A 19,872-nucleotide genomic window follows, 5' to 3' on the forward strand; every position below is an offset into this window, starting at 1 on the left:
TTTTAGCCGGCCGGTGTGGTCATGTGGTTCTAGGCGCTACAGTCTGGAACCCTTGACGACTGCAAGACATGAAGATTTGCGCCTCGCCTGGGACCGTCAACACATACATTGGACAGTTGATGACGAGACATGTTGCCTGGTCGGACGAGTCTCGTTTCAAATTGTATCGAGCGGATGGACGTGTACGGGTATGGAGACAACCTCGTGAATCCATGGACCCTGCATGTCATCAGGGGACTGTTCAAGCTGATGGAGCCTCTGTAACGGTGTGGGGCGTGTTCAGTTGGAGTGATACGGGACTCATAATATGTGCAGATACCCCTCTGACAGGTGACATGTATGTAAGCATCCTGTCTGATCATCTGCATCCATTCATTTCTATTGTGCATTCCGACGGACTTGAGCAATTCCAGCAAAATGCGACTCGCCACACGTCCAGAATTGTTACATTGTAGCTGCAGGAATACTCTACTGAGTTTAAACACTTCCGCAGGCCACCAAACTCCCCAGACATGAACATTACTGAGCATATCTGCGATGTCCTGCAATGTGCTGTTCAGAAGAGATGACCACCCCCTCGTACTATTACGGATTTATGGACAGCCCTGCAGAATTCAAGTACATCTATTTACTAATACTTGTAGTTCACTTATGTTTTAGGTGATGAACTTTTATGGAGAATGGCTGCGTAGGATTAGTGGAGCCGTGGGCCCGAAGCCGCACTTAGGGACCGCGGGCAGACAAGGGGCCCAGCGGGCTGTCTCAGAGCGGCAGTAGGTGGTTCTTGGAGGCGCAGCCACCTTGTGCGGTCGCCGAAACGTGGAACACGGTATGCATGCGGTCACCGAAACGGCTGAGGGCCGATATGCCGAGTTTTACGAGGGGCACAGGCACAGAGCATAGAAGTTAACTTCTAATTACCTGTGGGTGCAGGTGTTTTGTGAATGGCGAGAGCTGTTCCACAATGATCGTTGCAGACTGGACGGCGCCGTGTAGTCGTGGACGAAAATTCTTTCAGATTGTGGCGAAATGGAAGCGGCCAGGGGACAGGTTGGCTGTTTTGACACGTACACAAGACTCGTTCCAGCGAAATATTGACTCGAACTAGCACATTTGCTTAAAGCGTTGGTAGGAGGGATGTCTTCTGGAAAAATAGACGAAAATTTGAGTGTAACTGACCGGACACGTTTAGTATGAGGAGAGAGGGAGTATGCACTGTGGTTTCTAAGTTATGGTTCGCTCGCTCGTACGTACGCGGAAGGTGTAGAAAAGCGAGCTGGTGACCCGCCAGTATTAGCTATAGGATTCCTATTTGAACTCTGAAAGAAGCAGGAGAGAGTATCTCAGAACAGGAACATTTTCTTTCCTATGCTCCCAAGCACATAAAAGATTTTATGGTTCTTTTTATTTATTTATTTATTTTACGTTTAAATGTAAAGACGATGCTGTACTCCACCTCGTGTTGGGTGTCCTCGTCTTGCATCTGACATACAGTTTTTGGGAGCGCTTTGCTTAATTCACTTGCGCATAAGATGTTGCTGAATTCCGCCTTGTGCTCGGAGTTCGCGTCTTACGCTTGTTGCCGGCAGTGAAGTGACAAGATTCATCTTTGCCTTACCAACGACGATACCAGTTATCTGTTGAATGTGTAAGGTTTCGGCTCTCATCACATTTGCGGGTCTCCAGCTTTGTCGCCAGCGGCAGTTACTTCTAGTGTGATCATCCCTTTAAACCAGCACACTTTTGCTGTGGTGATATATCCAAGGGCACCGTCTTCTTAAGGGAGGTAGAGATTAAATTGTTGGGATAACGTATCAATGTTACTCCACTGAAGTTACACGCAAATCAGTCGATTCCGGTAGCTTCTTCTAGTTTTCTGTACGACAGACGAAGTAGCGTTATCCACTTTGCGCAGAAGTTTCCGACTATTAGTTAAGTCCATATATTTCGCAAGTGTTTGAATAGACAAGACATATGTTGTTTCCTATCTGTGCTTGTAAATTTCTGGGCTTTTATTTAAAATAAGTTGTGTAGTGAACACTAGGATTTGTCTCTCCACTGTCATTAAAGTTTATCCTTGATCCTTTTTTGATGATATAATTAATGTTTTAATTTGTGCTCTAAAATTAGCCGCAGGGGGTATTTATGAAAGTGCCATTTTTCAAGATCGCGTTACTTAAGGGTTTCGGTTGCCCACGTTAAAACTGATTGGTCTCCCTACCCACTTAAACTCTAACTTCTATTGTTGAGAGGTAGAAAAGTACTCGCGAAAATCAAGCTTGTACCAAACACACACAATAAACGAGCGAAGGCGTGTTAGAATTCCACGCATATTCTGTATTACTTCAGACAACAGTATCAGATGAATAAAACGTATAAAACCATGGAAGTTATGAAAATTTACACAGCCTGAACTAAGAATTGTCCTCTAAACGCGACAAACCACTTTTGCAATTCTAGCGCACTGAAATATATGGTTATTATTTCAATATCATAATTCGGTCTCCACACCAGTGCACATATGCTTCCAACCACGCTCGGCACCGACCTCACTTTGATGACCGACAGGTTACCAAAAAACAACATAAAATTTGGAATCCAGACAGTCTATATTATGCATATATTCAGGAAATGTTTTGCTGTTGTCAGCATCACAAATAAAACAACTAATTCTCATAATAGAACAACCTTTGACGCTGAATACATATCTTAGAGTTCCTAAATACGAATTAAATTTTTAATTTTTAACTATAATAGTGCATGTCAAGCATCCTTGTAACACTAATGAAGAAGTGAATAAAACTACTTGTATGTACGACTGCTATTGGTAATACTTCTGTACACGAAAAGATTACTACTATCAGTCTGTTATTAGCAAGTTTACAGTCCATTTCACGTATTGTAAGAAGACGGAACTATAGGACCGTTTGCATGGAATGAACAGCCTAATGCATACGGAACAGGGTCTGAGGGTGCACTGAGGAAAGGAAACTTATGCTAAGTAAGAGAAATGTGAGTACTGATATCATTAGCATCATAACTGATGGCCACGAGACAGGTAAAGCGATGGAATTCTATCACTTAAAAAAAAAATAAATAAATAAATAAAAATAAAAACAAGTGGGAAAGGAAGCAGCCACGGGAGAAGAGGATATTCTTGGCCTAAAGAAGTCTGCTAGCGTCAAATATCAGGCTTAATATGAGGAAGAAGTTTCTAAGAATATATTTTTCGAGCACAGTGTTGTGTGAAGGTGAAGCATGAACTATGGAAAAAACTGGATAACACGAGACTATATGAGTTTGAGGAAAGATGCAATCACCGAGGAGAGGAACATGTGGCATACATAGCGGGGAGGGGGGGGGGGAGGGGGAATGGGACAGAATTATCCGAAATGTGTTTTACTTACCTATATAATACTCGACAAGCAATCTAATGGTGCCGCGGTCACCTCATCGGAGGTTCGAGTCCTCCCTCGGGCATGGGTGTATGTGTTGTCCTTAGCGTAAGTTAGTCTTAGATTAAGTGCTGTGTAAGCTTAGGGACCGATGTCGTCAGCAGTTTGGTCGCAAAAGACCTTACCACAAATTTCCAGTTTCCTAATGGTGCGTTGCAGGAGGCACTTCCGGAACCAATAACTTATTCCCCTTTCCCTATTCCACTCGCTAATAGCGCATGTGAAGAATGAATGTATTAGCTCTAATTTCTCGGATTTTCTTGTCTTGGTTATTTCGCGAGATATATGTGGGAGGAAGAAATATTCATTGGAAATTTGTGGTAAGATCTTATGGAACAAATAACTGCTGAGGTCATCGGTCCCTAAGCTTACACACTACGTAATCTAACTTAAACTAACGCTAAGGCCAACACACACACACCCATGCCCGAGGGAGGACTCGAACCTCCGACGGGAGGAACCGCACGGACCCTTACCAGGCGCCTAAGACCACGTGGCAGTAATATATTATTCGACACTCTCCGGAAAGTGCTCTCTCGAAATTTCAGCAGTATATCACTCTGTTTCGCACAATGCCTCTCTTGTAGCGCCTGTCACTGAAGTCTCTTGAGCATCTTTGTATCGCTCTCGAGCCAACTAAACGATCCCGTGACGAAACGGTCGGGTCTTCGTTGGCCCTCCTCTATCAGTTCTAGCTGGTAAGGATCCCAGCTTGATGAACATTACTCAAGAATTACATTTCCTTAAGATTCTTCCTACAAATCTTACTCCGGCATTTGCTTTTCCTACTGTTTGTTCTATGTTGTCGTTCTATTTAACGGAAGAAACTAAACTAAACTGAATTCCGTCCGAATAGGCCTTGGAAGGCCCAACGGTACCGACAGGCTGCCGTGTCATCCTCAGCCCACAGGCGTCATTGAATGCGGAGATGAAGGGGCATTTGGTCAGCACACCGCTCTCCCGGTCGTATGTCAGTTTCCGAGACAGGAGCCGCTACTTCTCAATCAAGTAGCTCCTCAGTTTTCCTCACAAGGGCTGAGGGCACCCCGCTTACCAACAGCGCTCGGCAGACCGGATGATTACCCATCCAAATTCTAACCCAGCCCGGCAGCGCTTAACTTCGGTGATCTGACGGGAACCGGTTTTACCATTGCGGGAACGCAGTTGGCTCCAGTTAAAGTAGCCCTGGATAATTACTCCTATATGTTATGCGGTGGATGCTGTTTTCAGTAATTTATCAGTGATAGAGTAGTTGTACAGTAGTGGACTTCTTTCCCTGTGTATGCACAGTAGGTGCCTATTCTTTCGAACATGTCCAAAAGAACAGAAATATTTTGATCCCGCATCCATTATGAATCACGACGCAGAGAAATGACTGTGCAAAGGTCAGCACATCTGCCTAGTAGAGACCCTGCCTGGTTCGAAACCCGGTCCAGCACAAATTTGCAACTTTCCTCATTGATTAAAATCAGTACCCACTAGCAGTTAATGTCAGTCATTTCCCTGTGTCTCGGTAAATAATGTCTTCGGAATCAAAATGTGTCTGTCCTTTCGGACATCTCTGAGAGAACAGACACCACATATTTGATTAAGGTGAGGAGGACCAACTGATCACTTCGGTGAATATGCACAACACGATCGAACTCATATGGGAATCGGCTAAATGTCGCGAGTAATGGGGATTATTTGCAAGAGGCACTACATCAGTAGTATATGGATAAGATGAGAATTTATATCTGACGGGAAACTTGCTTGGGTAGTTGATGCAGTTGCGATGAACATTGTGTCCGGATGGCTCAGAGCTCAGTGCATCTGCGTAGTAAACAGGTGATCCGGTTTCGAATTCCGGTCCGGCACAAATCTCCAGCTGGCAGGTCGTTCTGCAAATCGATACTACCTCCTGGCTTTGCTACTTTCTTATAAACAACAGTATCATTTGCAAATAGTTTCTACTGCTTTATTTATATACTGTGTTAATAGTAACAGTACTATCACATTTCAAGCTACAATGAGGAAAAACTGCTGCGGAACACAGAGTTTGGAATACATGTTTGGTTCGGTTCAGTTGATCGTGGGGTGGGGACCAAACATCAAGGTCGTCGGTCCGATCGGATTAGGGAAGGATGGGAAGGAAGTCGCCCGTGTCTTTCAAAGGAAACATCCGGCACTTGCCTGACGCGATTTTGGTAAATCACGGAAAACCTAGATCACGTTGGTCGGACGCGTCGTTCTCCCGAATGCCAGTCCGGTGTCATAACCACTGCGCCACCTCGCTCGGCGCGAATACATCCTAGAAATAATAGAGGGCTTAAGATGTAAGTGAAAAATGTTTGGCACAGGAGAGAAAGTTGTGGAGAACGGTATGCACTCATAGGACGGATGAACCTCTCCCTCTCCCCCACACTCACCCCCCCCCCCAATTCCCACCCAGTAAAAAAAGTTTGATTTTGTTTTATGTATATCTAACTTCTTAAACATTGCACCACCTTGTCCAACGCTTTTGCGCGACCCATAGCACCAGACTCTCTTCGAAACGAAAGGTGAGCAAAACCGGAGTCAGTTCCTCGGATGTTTTTGGAGACGCTAAACGGTGAATGGGATGACACGGGCGATTGCGCCGCTTTTCCACAGCCGTAGTGATGTCATTATTACTGAGTTTTTCAGAGTCGGTCAGCAAGTGAGAGGGCTGTCCCGGATGGCTGCTCGAGTTTTGTAACGGCGCGGTGACATCACAGCCCTGGACGATCAGGATGAGCTGTGAAGAAATGGAGGCTCGTAGAGCCGGATGCGCGGTCCTACTGGGAGAGTCGGGCATTCCTGAGCCGAGGGTGAGAGTACGGCGCGGATGCTGCCCGCTCCTCGCCTCGACGTGTACTTTCTTCGGGCGGGGGTCCCAGCCGCCGCCGCTGCTGTAGCCTACTTTCTCCAGCGCCGCCGTCGGCGCCCATTGGTGCTGGTGGTCCCCTCCGCCTGCTCGGGCGCTTCTTCCCACCTGGCGTCGCGGCAGTTTATATAAAGGAGACGCCGTCGCGGCCGAGACATTTTTGCTCCCTCCACCTCCGTGCCGGCCAGGTACACGAGTGGTATAAGCAACCTCCAGTCTGTGTCAGTGTCGAGGTGGTCGCGTCGGTGGACAGTGTGTAGGAGCCCACAGTGTGCGACTGGACAACGCTCTGGCATCGGGACGCCGACGAGAAGCAGTTGACAGGGTGTTCGCCGTAATGCGTTCTTCTCCGCTGCCTCCCAGCTGAGCAAGGAAGTGCCGGAAGAAGACCGACAGTGTTACGGCAGTGCCAGCGATGGCTCGGGCCACGAGTATCTTGCAGGTGAGTTGGCAGCTCGTGTCCACTTCATTGTGACTGTCTGTGGAGGAGTATTGTAAATTATCGAGCTCGTTATGATCAAAGGAGAGAAAGGAAGGTGACTGTTTAACATCCCTCGACGACGAGGTCATAAGACAGAGAGTTTATTGTCCGTTTGGTGAAATAAATCTTCCGTGTCCTTTTGAAATGAATCGTTCCTGAACGTGTGATTTAAGATTCAGAGGAAGCTCGGAAAACGTAAATCTTGATGGCCGCATCAATTTAAACCACCACCTTCCGAAAAAAGATTCTAGTGTGTCGCCACAGTGCCTCATAGCACAGTGTTCTGACTGAAGATTCACAGTGATCATAGGTGACAAGTTAAAACTGTATAGCGCGTGATTAGTATTAAAACTGTGACCAGTTGATTTCTACTGATTAAAAATATTATTTTCCCTTCGATGTACTTCTGCCACATCACACACTGTGGATACAGGAATCGGAAGCTTGCACACAAGTTGCTAAATCATGTGCTTCTAAGTGCTGTGATTTTCACGCTAGTGTATAGTGTATGTAACTTACAACTTTGGGTATTACAAGCCATCACCACGATCCAAGTGAGTAGATGCTTTTGGTTCAAAGTTCAAATTTATCTTCCATCTAAGGGTGTATAGGGCCTGATGATCTAGCGGTGAAGAGCGTGGCTGGAAATTAAGACATCGCTGAATCGAATACAAGCCGGCAAACGGACACTTTGTCTGCCTATAATCTAGCCTTCACCTCTCAGTGATCGGATGGTTCGTCAGAAATGACACTTGTTTCGGATTCTTTGTTAAACCCTGGGTCACCTTTCCCAGATTGAATAACTCCATTAGATTCGTGACAAGTAAGTACCCGAAATAGCGTCCAACTGGAAGGTTTGCGCTGGACCACTGAAAAACATAAGGTTATTATTATCATATAAAGATGGTCATGCTGTGGCGTTAAATGGTTCAAATGGCTCTGAGCAGTATGGGACTCAACTTCTGAGGTCATTAGTCCCCTAGAACTTAGAACTAGTTAAACCTAACTAACCTAAGGTGATCACAAACATCCATGCCCGAGGCAGGATTCGAACCTGCGACCGTAGCGGTCTTGCGGTTCCAGACTGCAGCGCCTTTAACCGCACGGCCACTTCGGCCGGCTGTGGCGTTAAATCTACATAAAAATAGAAATTTTTTTTTTTAAAGAAACAATGAAAGCGACTGGTTGCAATTTCAAAGTAGATAGTCCCCTATTCTAACCAGAGACGCAAGTTCTAGTCCATACCGAATACGACAAACGCGTCTACCAAGGAAAGCATTCTACCACGCATTTGGTGGATTGAGGGCCATTAATTACGTTTGGAAGGACCAGGAGTGAAATGAGCTGAAGTGTAACCGCCGGCCGGGGTGGCCAAGCGGTTCTAGGCGCTACAGTCTGGAACAGCGCGACCGCTACGGTCGCCGGTTCGAATCCTGCCTCGGGCAGGGATGTGCATGACGTCCTTAGGTGAGTTAGGTTTAAGTAGTTCTAAGTCTAGGGTACTGATGACCTCGGATGTTAAGTCCCAAAGTACTTGGAGTCATTTGAACCATCTTCATGGCCTGTGTGTACGTCCTAGTTACAAGTGAATCTTGATAAAAGCCATAGAATCGGAGAAATGTAATTGGTGGTTACCTGATGCAAGCGAACGTTTTGACACGTCCGATTCCCAGACGAAACGAAAAATAATCTTACAGTTTCACATTAAACTACCAAAATCGTTTCTCCGTATATGTGGTTTGCTGAGATGTACAGAAAACCTAATTGAGAGGACATTTCTACATTTCCAGTATATGGTTAGCGTACATGACTTATCAGAATCACTTCCCCTTCTTCATATTCCATCCGATAGATGTATTACTGTCGGAACTCCACGTTACATTACGGAATTTCTGCAATTTTTTAAATTTTTTTTTCGTTTTGACGGTGCGTTATTGGAGAAATTAATTTCTTTCTTGCCTATTTTAGACGTCATGTCCACACAATATGCAGAATAAGACTCTCTACAATGTCCATCGTCTTTCCTGTAGTGTTTCCAACTAGGGTCACGCGCATCACTGTTGCGGTTTTCATCATCACTATTCAAGGTTGTATAGGGAACTCACAGAAATCCAAACAAAACAGAAAGAAAGAGAACTGAAGTTAGACACATTGCGGGCCTTAGAAACAAATAAGCCCAAAGCACCAACTCTACCATCACGGACCGATTGTGGCGTGGATACGTATAAACTATGCGGTTTGCTATGCCTGTTTGAATTTGATATTGCTAGCTGAATCTTTATACCGTCTGATGACGTCTCCAGGATTGGGGTACGAAACGTTCGGCAGAGAAACGTACTGTGGACCTGCCTAATGTCCATAAAACCTGCATCACCAAGGACGCGAATACTAGCCGCAGAAGTCTACGTAGTATGACATAGCAATGTGTTTGTAAAACACAAAATACTAACACTGTATATCTAAAGACCTGCCAAGTTTCTCTTTGTGTATTTGAAGGTCAATCTCCGGAACTACAGCGATTTTCATACTCTTTTCCTTAACAGATAGCCGGCCGAAGTGGCCGTGCGGTTAAAGGCGCTGCAGACCGCAAGACCGCTACGGTCGCAGGTTCGAATCCTGCCTCGGGCATGGATGTTTGTGATGTCCTTCGGTTAGTTAGGTTAGACTAGTTCTAAGTTCTAGGGGACTAATGACCTCAGCAGTTGAGTCCGATAGTGCTCAGAGCCATTTGAACCATTTGAACCTTAACAGATAGATTGATTTGCGACGAAGATTTGTGAATATAATTTCCAAATTTTTCGTTTAATTTGGCTGAACTATAACGAAGTTTAACGGGGAAGTCGTGTCCCCTGAGAACTTGAGAGGCATGCATTAGTTAAATCGGGTAAGGTGTACTAGAACTTTGGTGCCCATTCGGTCTGCCGAGGCTGTCGGGATTTGGGGTGCACTCAGCCATTGTGAGGCAATGGCTGAGAGCTATTGAATGAGAAGTAGCGGCTCCTTGTAAACTGACATACGGTCGGAAGAACGGTGTGCTGATCACATGCCCCTCCACACCAGCATCCAATGACGCTTGTGGTATGAGGATGACACGGTGGCCGGTCGGAAACATTGGGCCTTCCTGGCCTGTCCTGACGGAGTGTAGTTCAGTCGAATTAAATAAGGTGATGCTGAGGGAACCAGATTAGGAAAATGATACACTTGTAGTAGATGAGTTTTGCTATTTGGGCAGCAAAGTACGCGATGACCGTGGAAGTACGAGGATATAAAATGTGCAGTAGCAATCGCAAAAACAGCGTTTCTGAAGAAGAGAAATCTGTTAACATCGAGTATAGATTTAAGTTTCAGGAAGTCTTTTATGTAAATATTTGTAAGGCGTGTATCCATGTATGAAAGCGAAACATGGACGATAAATAGTTTGGATAGAATAGAATAGAAACTTCTGATATTTAGTGCTACAAAAGGAAGCTGATGATTGGGTGGCTAATTTCTTCACAGGTAATTACATCGCAGTTAAATTGTTCTGACGGCATTCTGAGTACTCACTTATAATTTATTAATTTATCCGTTCTCTCACACATTACGATGTACCGTGTATCACAAAGGTGAGCCTTCAAGTGTGAGGAACGTGTAAAATTATACAGTAACATGCAAATGTAGTTTCTGCAGGCTGTTTATGTGAGGTATACTAAAACCAGTAATAACCGTACGGCAGAGAGACAGGACTAAAATTACTTCACAACTGGAAGCGTTGTTGCCAGCTTTCAACAACGAAACGGAGAAGACTGCCAACACTAGTGACTACAAACCATAGGCACCTTGAACTGTGGCAACACTGAAGCGTCATTGAAACGTAAAAAAATCGTATTACGATTGGTAGCAATAATTCACCGAAGCAGTTCCGTTTATCTTAATTTAACCGTCACAAATCACTGCTCATTATATGGAGTTCGGTGATAAGTACACACATTGCCAATTAATACAATTACCTCTAGATTACTCTTCCTCGTATACGTACATTAGATATAAAAGAGCTAGTTTCTATAAATCTTTGCTCTTCCTCTTATATTACGCTACTATTTGATATTAAAAATTCAGCTCTAATGCTTTCAGAAATGGCTAGAAGGCGTCTGTACACTACAAGAGCTGAAACCTAGTTGATATGAACGTTGGTGCTAACAGCAATTTACGTTCACGATGTAATGTTTTCCTGGCGTATCTCTAACTTGTAGAATTTTCGGGTGTCCAGCCGGGTACGCTATAATTAATCCATTAATTGTGGAGTAATTACAATGTGACCCGGCTGGGCACCCGAGAACTCCGATTTGGAAGCAAACTCTTTATGAATATTATCTCTCCTTCTGTTATTATAGTTGTGAATTTTATTGTAAACCACAAATAGGTCTATCGTTGAGGAGTAAATTTATTGGCCTTTGAGTTTATAAATTCTTAGTTTACCGAAGAGACTTTAACAGCCCATTGGGTTATCCGTATTACATAATTTTTTTATAGATTGCAAAGAATCAGCATTGCTCCTACAGTTGTTGGCATTTGAGTTTAAGAATCAGTTGGTCCCCGAAGAGACTTTAACGGGGGATTCGGTTTATCAACATTAAACAATATTTTTATGTACACTAACGCCACCGAAGCTGCAATCTTCCCAAAGCTTACGCTTTGAACAGAATCGAGTTGAAGTATCCAAACTACTCGGCTAATACTGTCTGCGTGTGAAAACAGCGAGAGAAATTTTTGTGTACGTAACAACCTGACGGAGCTTTTTGATTAACATGTTAGTGACACGCCAGCCATAGTCTCGTAGTTGCAGCCAGGAAAAATAGTATCTGTACCGAATTAAACGTGTTATAGTAGTAGTCCGTCTTTCTATAACAGTTTCGCCTTTTCTTTTCGGACAGACATCAACAATTTGTTAAGTCATGGGCTTGGCACATCAACCGTCTACAAATGAAATGCGTATTAAGATTTGAGGTATTATTTTACATAAAAATATTCTCAGTAATAAAATTTCGTTACGTACATAGTAGGCGAAGAGGGGAAGCTCACATTGTCAAAGGTCATATGTTCCTACATTCGCAGTCGGTTCAAAATAAACGAAATTCGTTCCGTATAGTTCAGTTTTTTATACCAGTCTCGTAATAACTGGAGAATTAGGTACTAACCGTCCTCATCCTTTCCAAACGAACATTTGTACTCGTTCTAAAATATTAAGTGCCTGCGTACCTTACGATGCACAATTTCGCTTTTAACACTGATTAACATCGTAATTTCTTGATGTACTATCCTTCCGCATTTCGCTGAAAATAATCTCTTCCGTTATTCAACGCGGTTGTTCACTTATTTCTCTAGTTTTGGCATGAGCAAACTGACATGATTTAGACGCATATTCGTCGTCTCTGCTGAATGCGAATCCGATTCGAGTAAACGACATGCAGAATAAATCTGAAATATATCCTGAATGGCTGAAGTTATCGAGACAAGGGCTCCTGTTTTGCTTTCTGTCTCATGGTCGTATCTTTTTCTGAATATATAATAAAGAAACCATGTTTTTATATATATCTAAAGATGAACGTATTTGACTGCTTAGAAATAGGAGCATTTCTTTTAGAATTTACAGTATTTATTTTTTATGTTTTAAGGCAAACGAAATCATCGTACGGCACTCACTGATGGCCGGGCAACAGTTCGGTTGACAAGTTGCAAGTGTATTTTTCGTTGAGGCCACATCGGGCGACTTGGGTGTCGATAATGACCCGAAATGAGGATGAGGACTACACAAGACCCAGTCCCCGAGCGGAGAAAATCTCCGACCAGGTCGGAAATCGAACCTGGGCCTGCTGCATTACAGTCAGACGCGCTACCTAGACCTCTAAGGGAGTGGACATCTCTCAGAAATGTGCCGATTAAGAAAAAAACGATGGCGCCGAACGTCAAATTCAGTTATTTCATCTGGTGTTTACGCGATAAACGGAAATAATTTTTTTTCGAAATGACTGCATAGAAAACTACAATCAAGATCTCTTCTTTCTATGCGCTACGCAATGGCGTTTAAAATAGTAACAGTTGCAATGAAAAGTGTAATTCCCCCAGCTAGACACAAAAAGTTCTATACACTGTTTAGACACCAAAACGGCTGTTCCTCTACGTATTATAATTTCGAGTTTCTGTATTTTGAACTGTTTGTGAAATGCTAGGGGGTCAATGGTGCAACAGTTTTGTGTGTGTGTGTGTGTGTGTGTGTGTGTGTGTGTGTGTGTGCGCGCGCGTGTGTGTATCTTTGTGAGTGTGGTCGTATCTGTTACTGTTCACGTCCTGCAGATATTTCTGGCCATAATGGAGCGATAAAAATGCTAAGAGCATTTACGTGATATGCAAACTCCAAGAAACGAACCGAAGTAAAAACCCATTGCGCGCCAACTGCTTTAATTACAGTCGCGGAGAGCTCTAGTTAAAAAATATAAAATTCAAGTAATTTCAAAAGAGCAACTCGAAATCGCCCTAACGCGCCTGCTATAAGCCCTTTATAGGGCCGCACCCTCTTTCTTATTCAGCGAAGCAGTTGCGGACGCCGAGCGCGTGTGTGGCTCGAACAGCGCCCTCCTCGCAGCTACGAAGCCTATGGCGCCGGCTCGGATGTTTAAACGGAAGTGAACTTTTATGGGCTCTTTGGAAATTTTGGTAGCAGCCAATACGGTCCGCAGCGGCGGAAGATATTACGGCCCGCCGCAGGGGCAATTCGAGGAAAACGTTAAATTTTATGTCGCTGCGTAACAACCGGAAGACACCGTAACCCGCAACATAAATTACGTCATCAATGACGTGGCTTTGCTGGAAACTGTACCGTGCCTAATTGTGAGGCCGTTGAAGTAAGACGGATCGGAGAGCATTGCCGGTGCTTTGGCGTTCGGGCGCTGCGCCCGCCAGTGGCGGGGAACCTTGCCATGACCGTAACGCCCGGAATTGAGTTCAATGTCGGCCGCCCTCAACAGGCCGTCTAGTTTCTCCGGAGCACCGCCCCATTCCGGAGAGTCATAGTAAAACGTAGTATCTGAGTTGATACTGCAATTCACCTGACGTCGAGCGGGCGTGGGAAATGGAGCTTCTTTTTCCTTTTGCTATAACACTTGCCTTTTTCAGCAGGAAGTTCCAATTGTGGAAGATTTCATCAAGCAGTACATATTTCGAGACAGGTATCTTATTTTCGATTGCCTTTATACAGTAATCGTATCCATTCATACAAAAAGATGCCACCAAATTACTATATCTACCAATCGCAGTTGACAACAATGACCACATGCGTGTTGAATGATGCGCATGCGTACATCACTGAATGTCAGGGAACCAACCAGTTTCTATGTCACTGACGAGGACAATACAAGTACCACATCAGATTTCCCGGAAATTACCTCAACGGCAAGGGAGCCAAGATAAGGGAACACTTGCCTACACTTATCCGTAGGTACTCAACTATTGGTGAAAAAACGCTAGTCAAAGGTTTCGAGGTATTTTCGAGGTACTTTAAGTGCTTTTTACCACACACACTATTAGTTTAATAAGTCACAGCTGCAAAATACTAACACGAATTCTTTACAGACGAATGGAAAAACTAGTAGAAGTCAACCTCGGGGAAGATCAGTTTGAATTCCGTAGAAACACTGGAACACGTGAGGCAATACTGACCTTACGACTTACCTTAGAAAAAACATTAAGGAAAGGCAAACCTACGTTTCTAGCATTTGTAGACTTAGAGAAAGCTTTTGACAATGTTGACTGGAATACTTTCTTTCAAATTCTAAAGGTGGCAGGGGTAAAATACAGGGAGCGAAAGGCTATTTACAATTTGTACAGAAACCAGATGGCAGTTATAAGAGTCGAGGGACATGAAAGGGAAGCAGTGGTTGGGAAGGGAGTAAGACAGGGTTGTAGCCTCTCCCCGATGTTGTTCAATCTGTATATTGAGCGAGCAGTAAAGGAAACAAAAGAAAAATTCGGAGTAGGTATTAAAATTCATGGAGAAGAAATAAAAACTTTGAGGTTCGCCGATGACATTGTAATTGTGTCAGAGACAGCAAAGGACTTGGAAGAGCAGTTGAATGGAATGGACAGTGTCTTGAAAGGAGGATATAAGATGAACATCAACAAAAGCAAAACAAGGATAATGGAATGTAGTCTAATTAAGTCGGGTGATGCTAAGGGAATTAGATTAGGAAATGAGACACTTAAAGTAGTAAAGGAGTTTTGCTATTTGGGGCGCAAAATAACTGATGATGGTCGAAGTAGAGAGGATATAAAATGTAGACTGGCAATGGCAAGGAAAGCGTTTCTGAAGAAGAGAGATTTGTTAACATCGAGTATAGATTTAAGTGTCAGGAAGTCATTTCTGAAAGTTTTTGTATGGAGTGTAGCCATGTATGGAAGTGAAACATGGACGATAAATAGTTTGGACAAGAAGAGAATAGAAGCTTTCGAAATGTGGTGCTACAGAAGAATGCTGAAGATGAGATGGGTAGATCACATAACTAATGAGGAAGTATTGAATAGGATTGGGGAGAAGAGAAGTTTGTGGCACAACTTGACCAGAAGAAGGGATCGGTTGGTAGGACATGTTCTGAGGCATCAAGGGATCACAAATTTAGTATTGGAGGGCAGCGTGGAGGGTAAAAATCGTAGAGGGAGACCAAGAGATGAATACACTAAGCAGATTCAGAAGGATGTAGGTTGCAGTAGGTACTGGGAGATGAAAAAGCTTGCACAGGATAGAGTAGCATGGAGAGCTGCATCAAACCAGTCTCAGGACTGAAGACCACAACAACAACAACAACAACCACACTGGATTCTCAGACGAGATTGGAGCTCTGTGGATAGAGTTATGGCTTCATAATTTTGCGCCCGGTGTTCTAAACCCGAATGTTACTTGTATTTATATTTATTTTATTTCATTATTGTTTTCGTTTATGTACCCATGTTACTGCACGAACGTTTCTTATCAGATTTGGAAATCCAGCGCCGTTATATTAATTGTAAAATTACAACTGGATTTCACAATAAGCGTCAACTATTTAATGCATTTATAGATGTGTATAATATGTTGAAGGTTTACAACATTTTTAAATTCTCATAGCACGGCCCCTATGGCCGAGTGGTTCCAGGCGCTTACTACAGTCGCAGGTTCGAATCCTGCCTCGAGCATGGATGTGTGTGATGTCCTTTGGATAGTTAGATTTAAGGAGTTCTAAGTCTAGAGGACTGATAACTTCAGATGTTAAGTCCCATAGTGCTTAGAGCCATTTGAACCATCTGAAAATTCTCTTATTCCGTTATTCATATTGTAACCTCCCCACCGAAATTTTATAAGAAATGTAAGTTGACAATACTTAATAGAAATGGGGAGCCAAGGTAACCTCCCCACAAAATTTTTAAAGAAAGGACGATGCTAATTAGAAATGCTGATGGACATTGCTCTAAGCGTAACCTGCCCACAATGAAATGTACTGACAATGGCAACAAAAATGTGAAATACGCAATCTGACTCAAATATAAATTCTTCACAAAATTTAAAGTCCGTTCAGTGACAAGAAAATACAATTAAACCGAAATATCGGTCTTTGGCCCTGTGTAAAACAATCAGAATTAAAGTCTTACCTCAGAATAAATCAATGTCACATATCTGCTGTTGTTGTTGCGCACCGCTTGGAGGAACTGCATTGCAAATAATAATATTCTCTTTTTTTGTGATTTTACTGGAATTTTTCTTCAAAAGAAGTGGAATGAAATGGGAAGTGCAACGAAATCTTGAGTTCAATAAAAAATTAAATTTTTGAGAAAATGCTTTTGAAATAAAAAATTATTATTGGGAGACTTGTTGGAGAATAATTACAATAAATAAAATTTTTCATTATCTAATGATTATATTAATTAACAGTATACCTTATTCCTCATCTTGACCAGTGTTGCCGACCGCCTACATCACACAACCGCACTGGGCTGCTACTACTGACCGACCGCTCTGCATGACGACTACAGACTGAGTACTGCTCTCAACTAGACAGAGCTACAGACTCGCAACGACTGAACTGACAGACTCGCAACGACAGACTAACTGCTACTGACTGAGAAACGACTACTGACAGACAGAGAACCGCTCGCAACACTCGCGCGGTCAAGCGCAAACTCTCTGGTCACAGATGCTACAATGCCTCGCCATCGCTGCTGCGTTACATACGTGTTTCATAACCCTCCACTGGGGGGGCAAAAATTTGGCAGCGATGGTGAGTCATTTGGACTTGCCAAGCGCGGCAAAATTTTTCTTTAATTAACAAAATTCTACAACTTACAGAATATTTAAATGTTGTGCACACGCACTAAGTACAAAATATATCAGACAAAGACAAAATGTGAGTACAAAACATAGTAGCAAATCAGAAAAATATATACAAATTATTTGACAGATAATAAAGTGCACAGGCACTGAAAAAATTCTTTAGCATATTCATAACAAATAAACAGACTGGCAAAAAATATTATGTTGACAAGTGACATAAGTGTACTCGCATTGGAGTTCAGCGAATCGAAAAATGTATAACCTATGAACATAAATGATGTTACCAAAAAAATTTTTTCTTTATGTGACAAGAATCAGGATAGGAAAGGGAAGGATTGCATCATGGTTGTAGCACTTTAGATTGCACACAGCTGCTCTGAAAGTCCATATCTTTCCACAGAAGTACAACACCAAGTGACACAACTTGAAGATCTTTTCCCATCAGAATTTATCAGTGTAGCAAAGACACTGAACTGTCGTAGTAATGTTCCATGTTTTCATTTTGGCAGTACATTAGGTACACCAAACAGTGGGACCATAATAACGTCTTCATTGCTCACGGTGGTGGACAGCATGTCGTGTCAACACCACACTCTTACAAGGCACACCAACGTAGAATTAGTGCAAAACCAAATATAGTGCTCCATGATCACTGGGATAAACAGGACAAATGGACATTGCAGTAATTCAGGGTAGTCAGCTTATGAGGTGAAGGACATCAAGTCACATAATATCGACAATTACAGACTTAATTAGTAGTTTGTGGCATTCATAGCCCAGTTATTGAACATTTCTGTACCAAGTATGTAGTATTACAGAAAAATGTTCATTAATTGTTGTACATAGAATCAGTAGCCTTCTTTTCCTGGTTACAAAGCATTATGAAATAATCGCATTCTTTTCAGTTACAGAGTGTAATTAAGAATCATTATCCTTCTCCTAATTACAGTTAATTAATCATTTGTCATTCCAATAATCATTAGCCTTTTCCTAATTACAGTTAATTAATCATTTTTCATTCCAATAATCATTAGCTTTTTCCTAATTACAGTTAATTAATCATTTGTCGTTAATTAATCATTTGTCTAATTACAGTTAATTAATTAATCATTTGTCATTTCAATATAGTAAGAATTATTAGCCTTAATTAAATACAAAGCATTATTAAACAGTACCATAGTTAATTAATTATGTGTCATTCCAATCTATTAAGAATCATTAGTCTTTTCCTAATTACAAAGCATTATGAAACAGTCACATTCATTTCCAACAACAAAGTATGGCATCGTTAATTAATCATTTGAAATTCCAATATATTAAGAATTATTAGCCTTCTCCTAATTACAAAGCATTATTAAACAGTCACATTCATTTCAAATTACAAAGTATCAACATTGGAAACAAGAGCTAATCAATGGCATAATTAATAACAATTCGTGGAGTGACATTAATTATTGGCACTCAGTGGCCAGCAAGTATTGAATAGAATCATCATTCAGTATTATGCAGCTTATTACGAAGTCATTATTAAAAATCAGGTAATTATAGTCATAGCATTAATAATCATGGGCATTACAAGTACTCATTACAATAAACAGTGTTCCTCATTCAGTAGTATTCAGATCATTACAAAGTCATTATTAAAATCAGTTAATTACAGTCAAATCATTAGTAATCACAAGCATTATAAGTAGTATCATTATAATAAACAGTGGCAGTTATTAGCTAGTGACAAAGCATCATTTTGAATATAGTCTCATTAAGAGGTCATTAATCAAGTGACATGCTATTCAGAGTTGATCAGTATTATTCAGAATTATCATAAACTAGTGACATTATGTGGGACTGGTAATACATTTTTTTGGTAGCAATGCATTGCGTTGGGATCGATAATTAATTGCTGACGCATAATACTTTTTGCTTTTGACCTATTGCAGCAAATGAGGATAGGTAACGTCATTCGTCATGAGTCAGCTGTAGCAAGATTATGTAACAAGGCAGTACATGTGATCACATTTATAAATGATACACAAATGGGTAAAAAAATATAAAAATGCAAGTACTAGAACAGGTATAATAAGTAACAGGTTTAGTAAGTATCATGAAAAGCTTCTCCTGGAAAAAAAATACAAAATCGGATTATTGACCTGAAAGAAGAAACGCACACCATGCTGAAAAGTAGTGAACTTCGAATTAACAGGTAGTGAAATGTGTATAAAATGTGTTCCATAGCTGTCCTTTCCAAAACTTTCAGTCATCCTACTATGCAATGTAACACCCACTGTCAAAGCAAACTGCAACAAATACTTAAATAACTACGTAGCATAAATACATAACTTCAACATTATCCTCATCTGTAAAGAAAAAAACTTCATTATCCACATTACCATAACTTCATTATTATCATCACCTGTAAAGAAAAACTTCATTATTCATAATACCATTTCCTTCATCATTATTCATCAGTATTCACTATCATCTGCAAAAAATCACTTCATTACTCATTACATAACTATTCCTTATCTCTAGCATATTTCATCACTAAAACTAAGATGTGTAGTTCTCTCTGACAGCCTGCATCAATCACCTTGTATTCTGAAAGAAAAAATTAGTTAAGACTGCTATTCTTCGATGAGTATAGTATATTCTTGTTAATGCCTGTTAATCCTGATCCAATTACTCTTCCTCATAAAGTTATTGCATCTTCTTTCGTTTA

General features: G+C 41.8%; 1 protein-coding gene across 1 annotated transcript in view; it reads left to right on the forward strand.

The window, feature by feature from the left end:
* Positions 1-6,528: 6,528 nt before the first annotated feature.
* The window catches only part of LOC124795146 (trithorax group protein osa-like), a 94,683-nt gene continuing 81,339 nt past the window's right edge, over positions 6,529-19,872 (forward strand). Inside the window, exon 1 of the mRNA XM_047259026.1 lies at positions 6,529-6,781. Coding sequence (XP_047114982.1) covers positions 6,755-6,781 — 27 coding nt within the window. The 5' untranslated portion in view covers positions 6,529-6,754. The remainder of the gene's footprint in view (positions 6,782-19,872) is intronic.

The sequence above is a fragment of the Schistocerca piceifrons genome, chromosome 4 (genome assembly GCF_021461385.2).
Source record: "Schistocerca piceifrons isolate TAMUIC-IGC-003096 chromosome 4, iqSchPice1.1, whole genome shotgun sequence".
Classification (NCBI taxonomy): Eukaryota; Metazoa; Arthropoda; class Insecta; order Orthoptera; family Acrididae; genus Schistocerca; species Schistocerca piceifrons.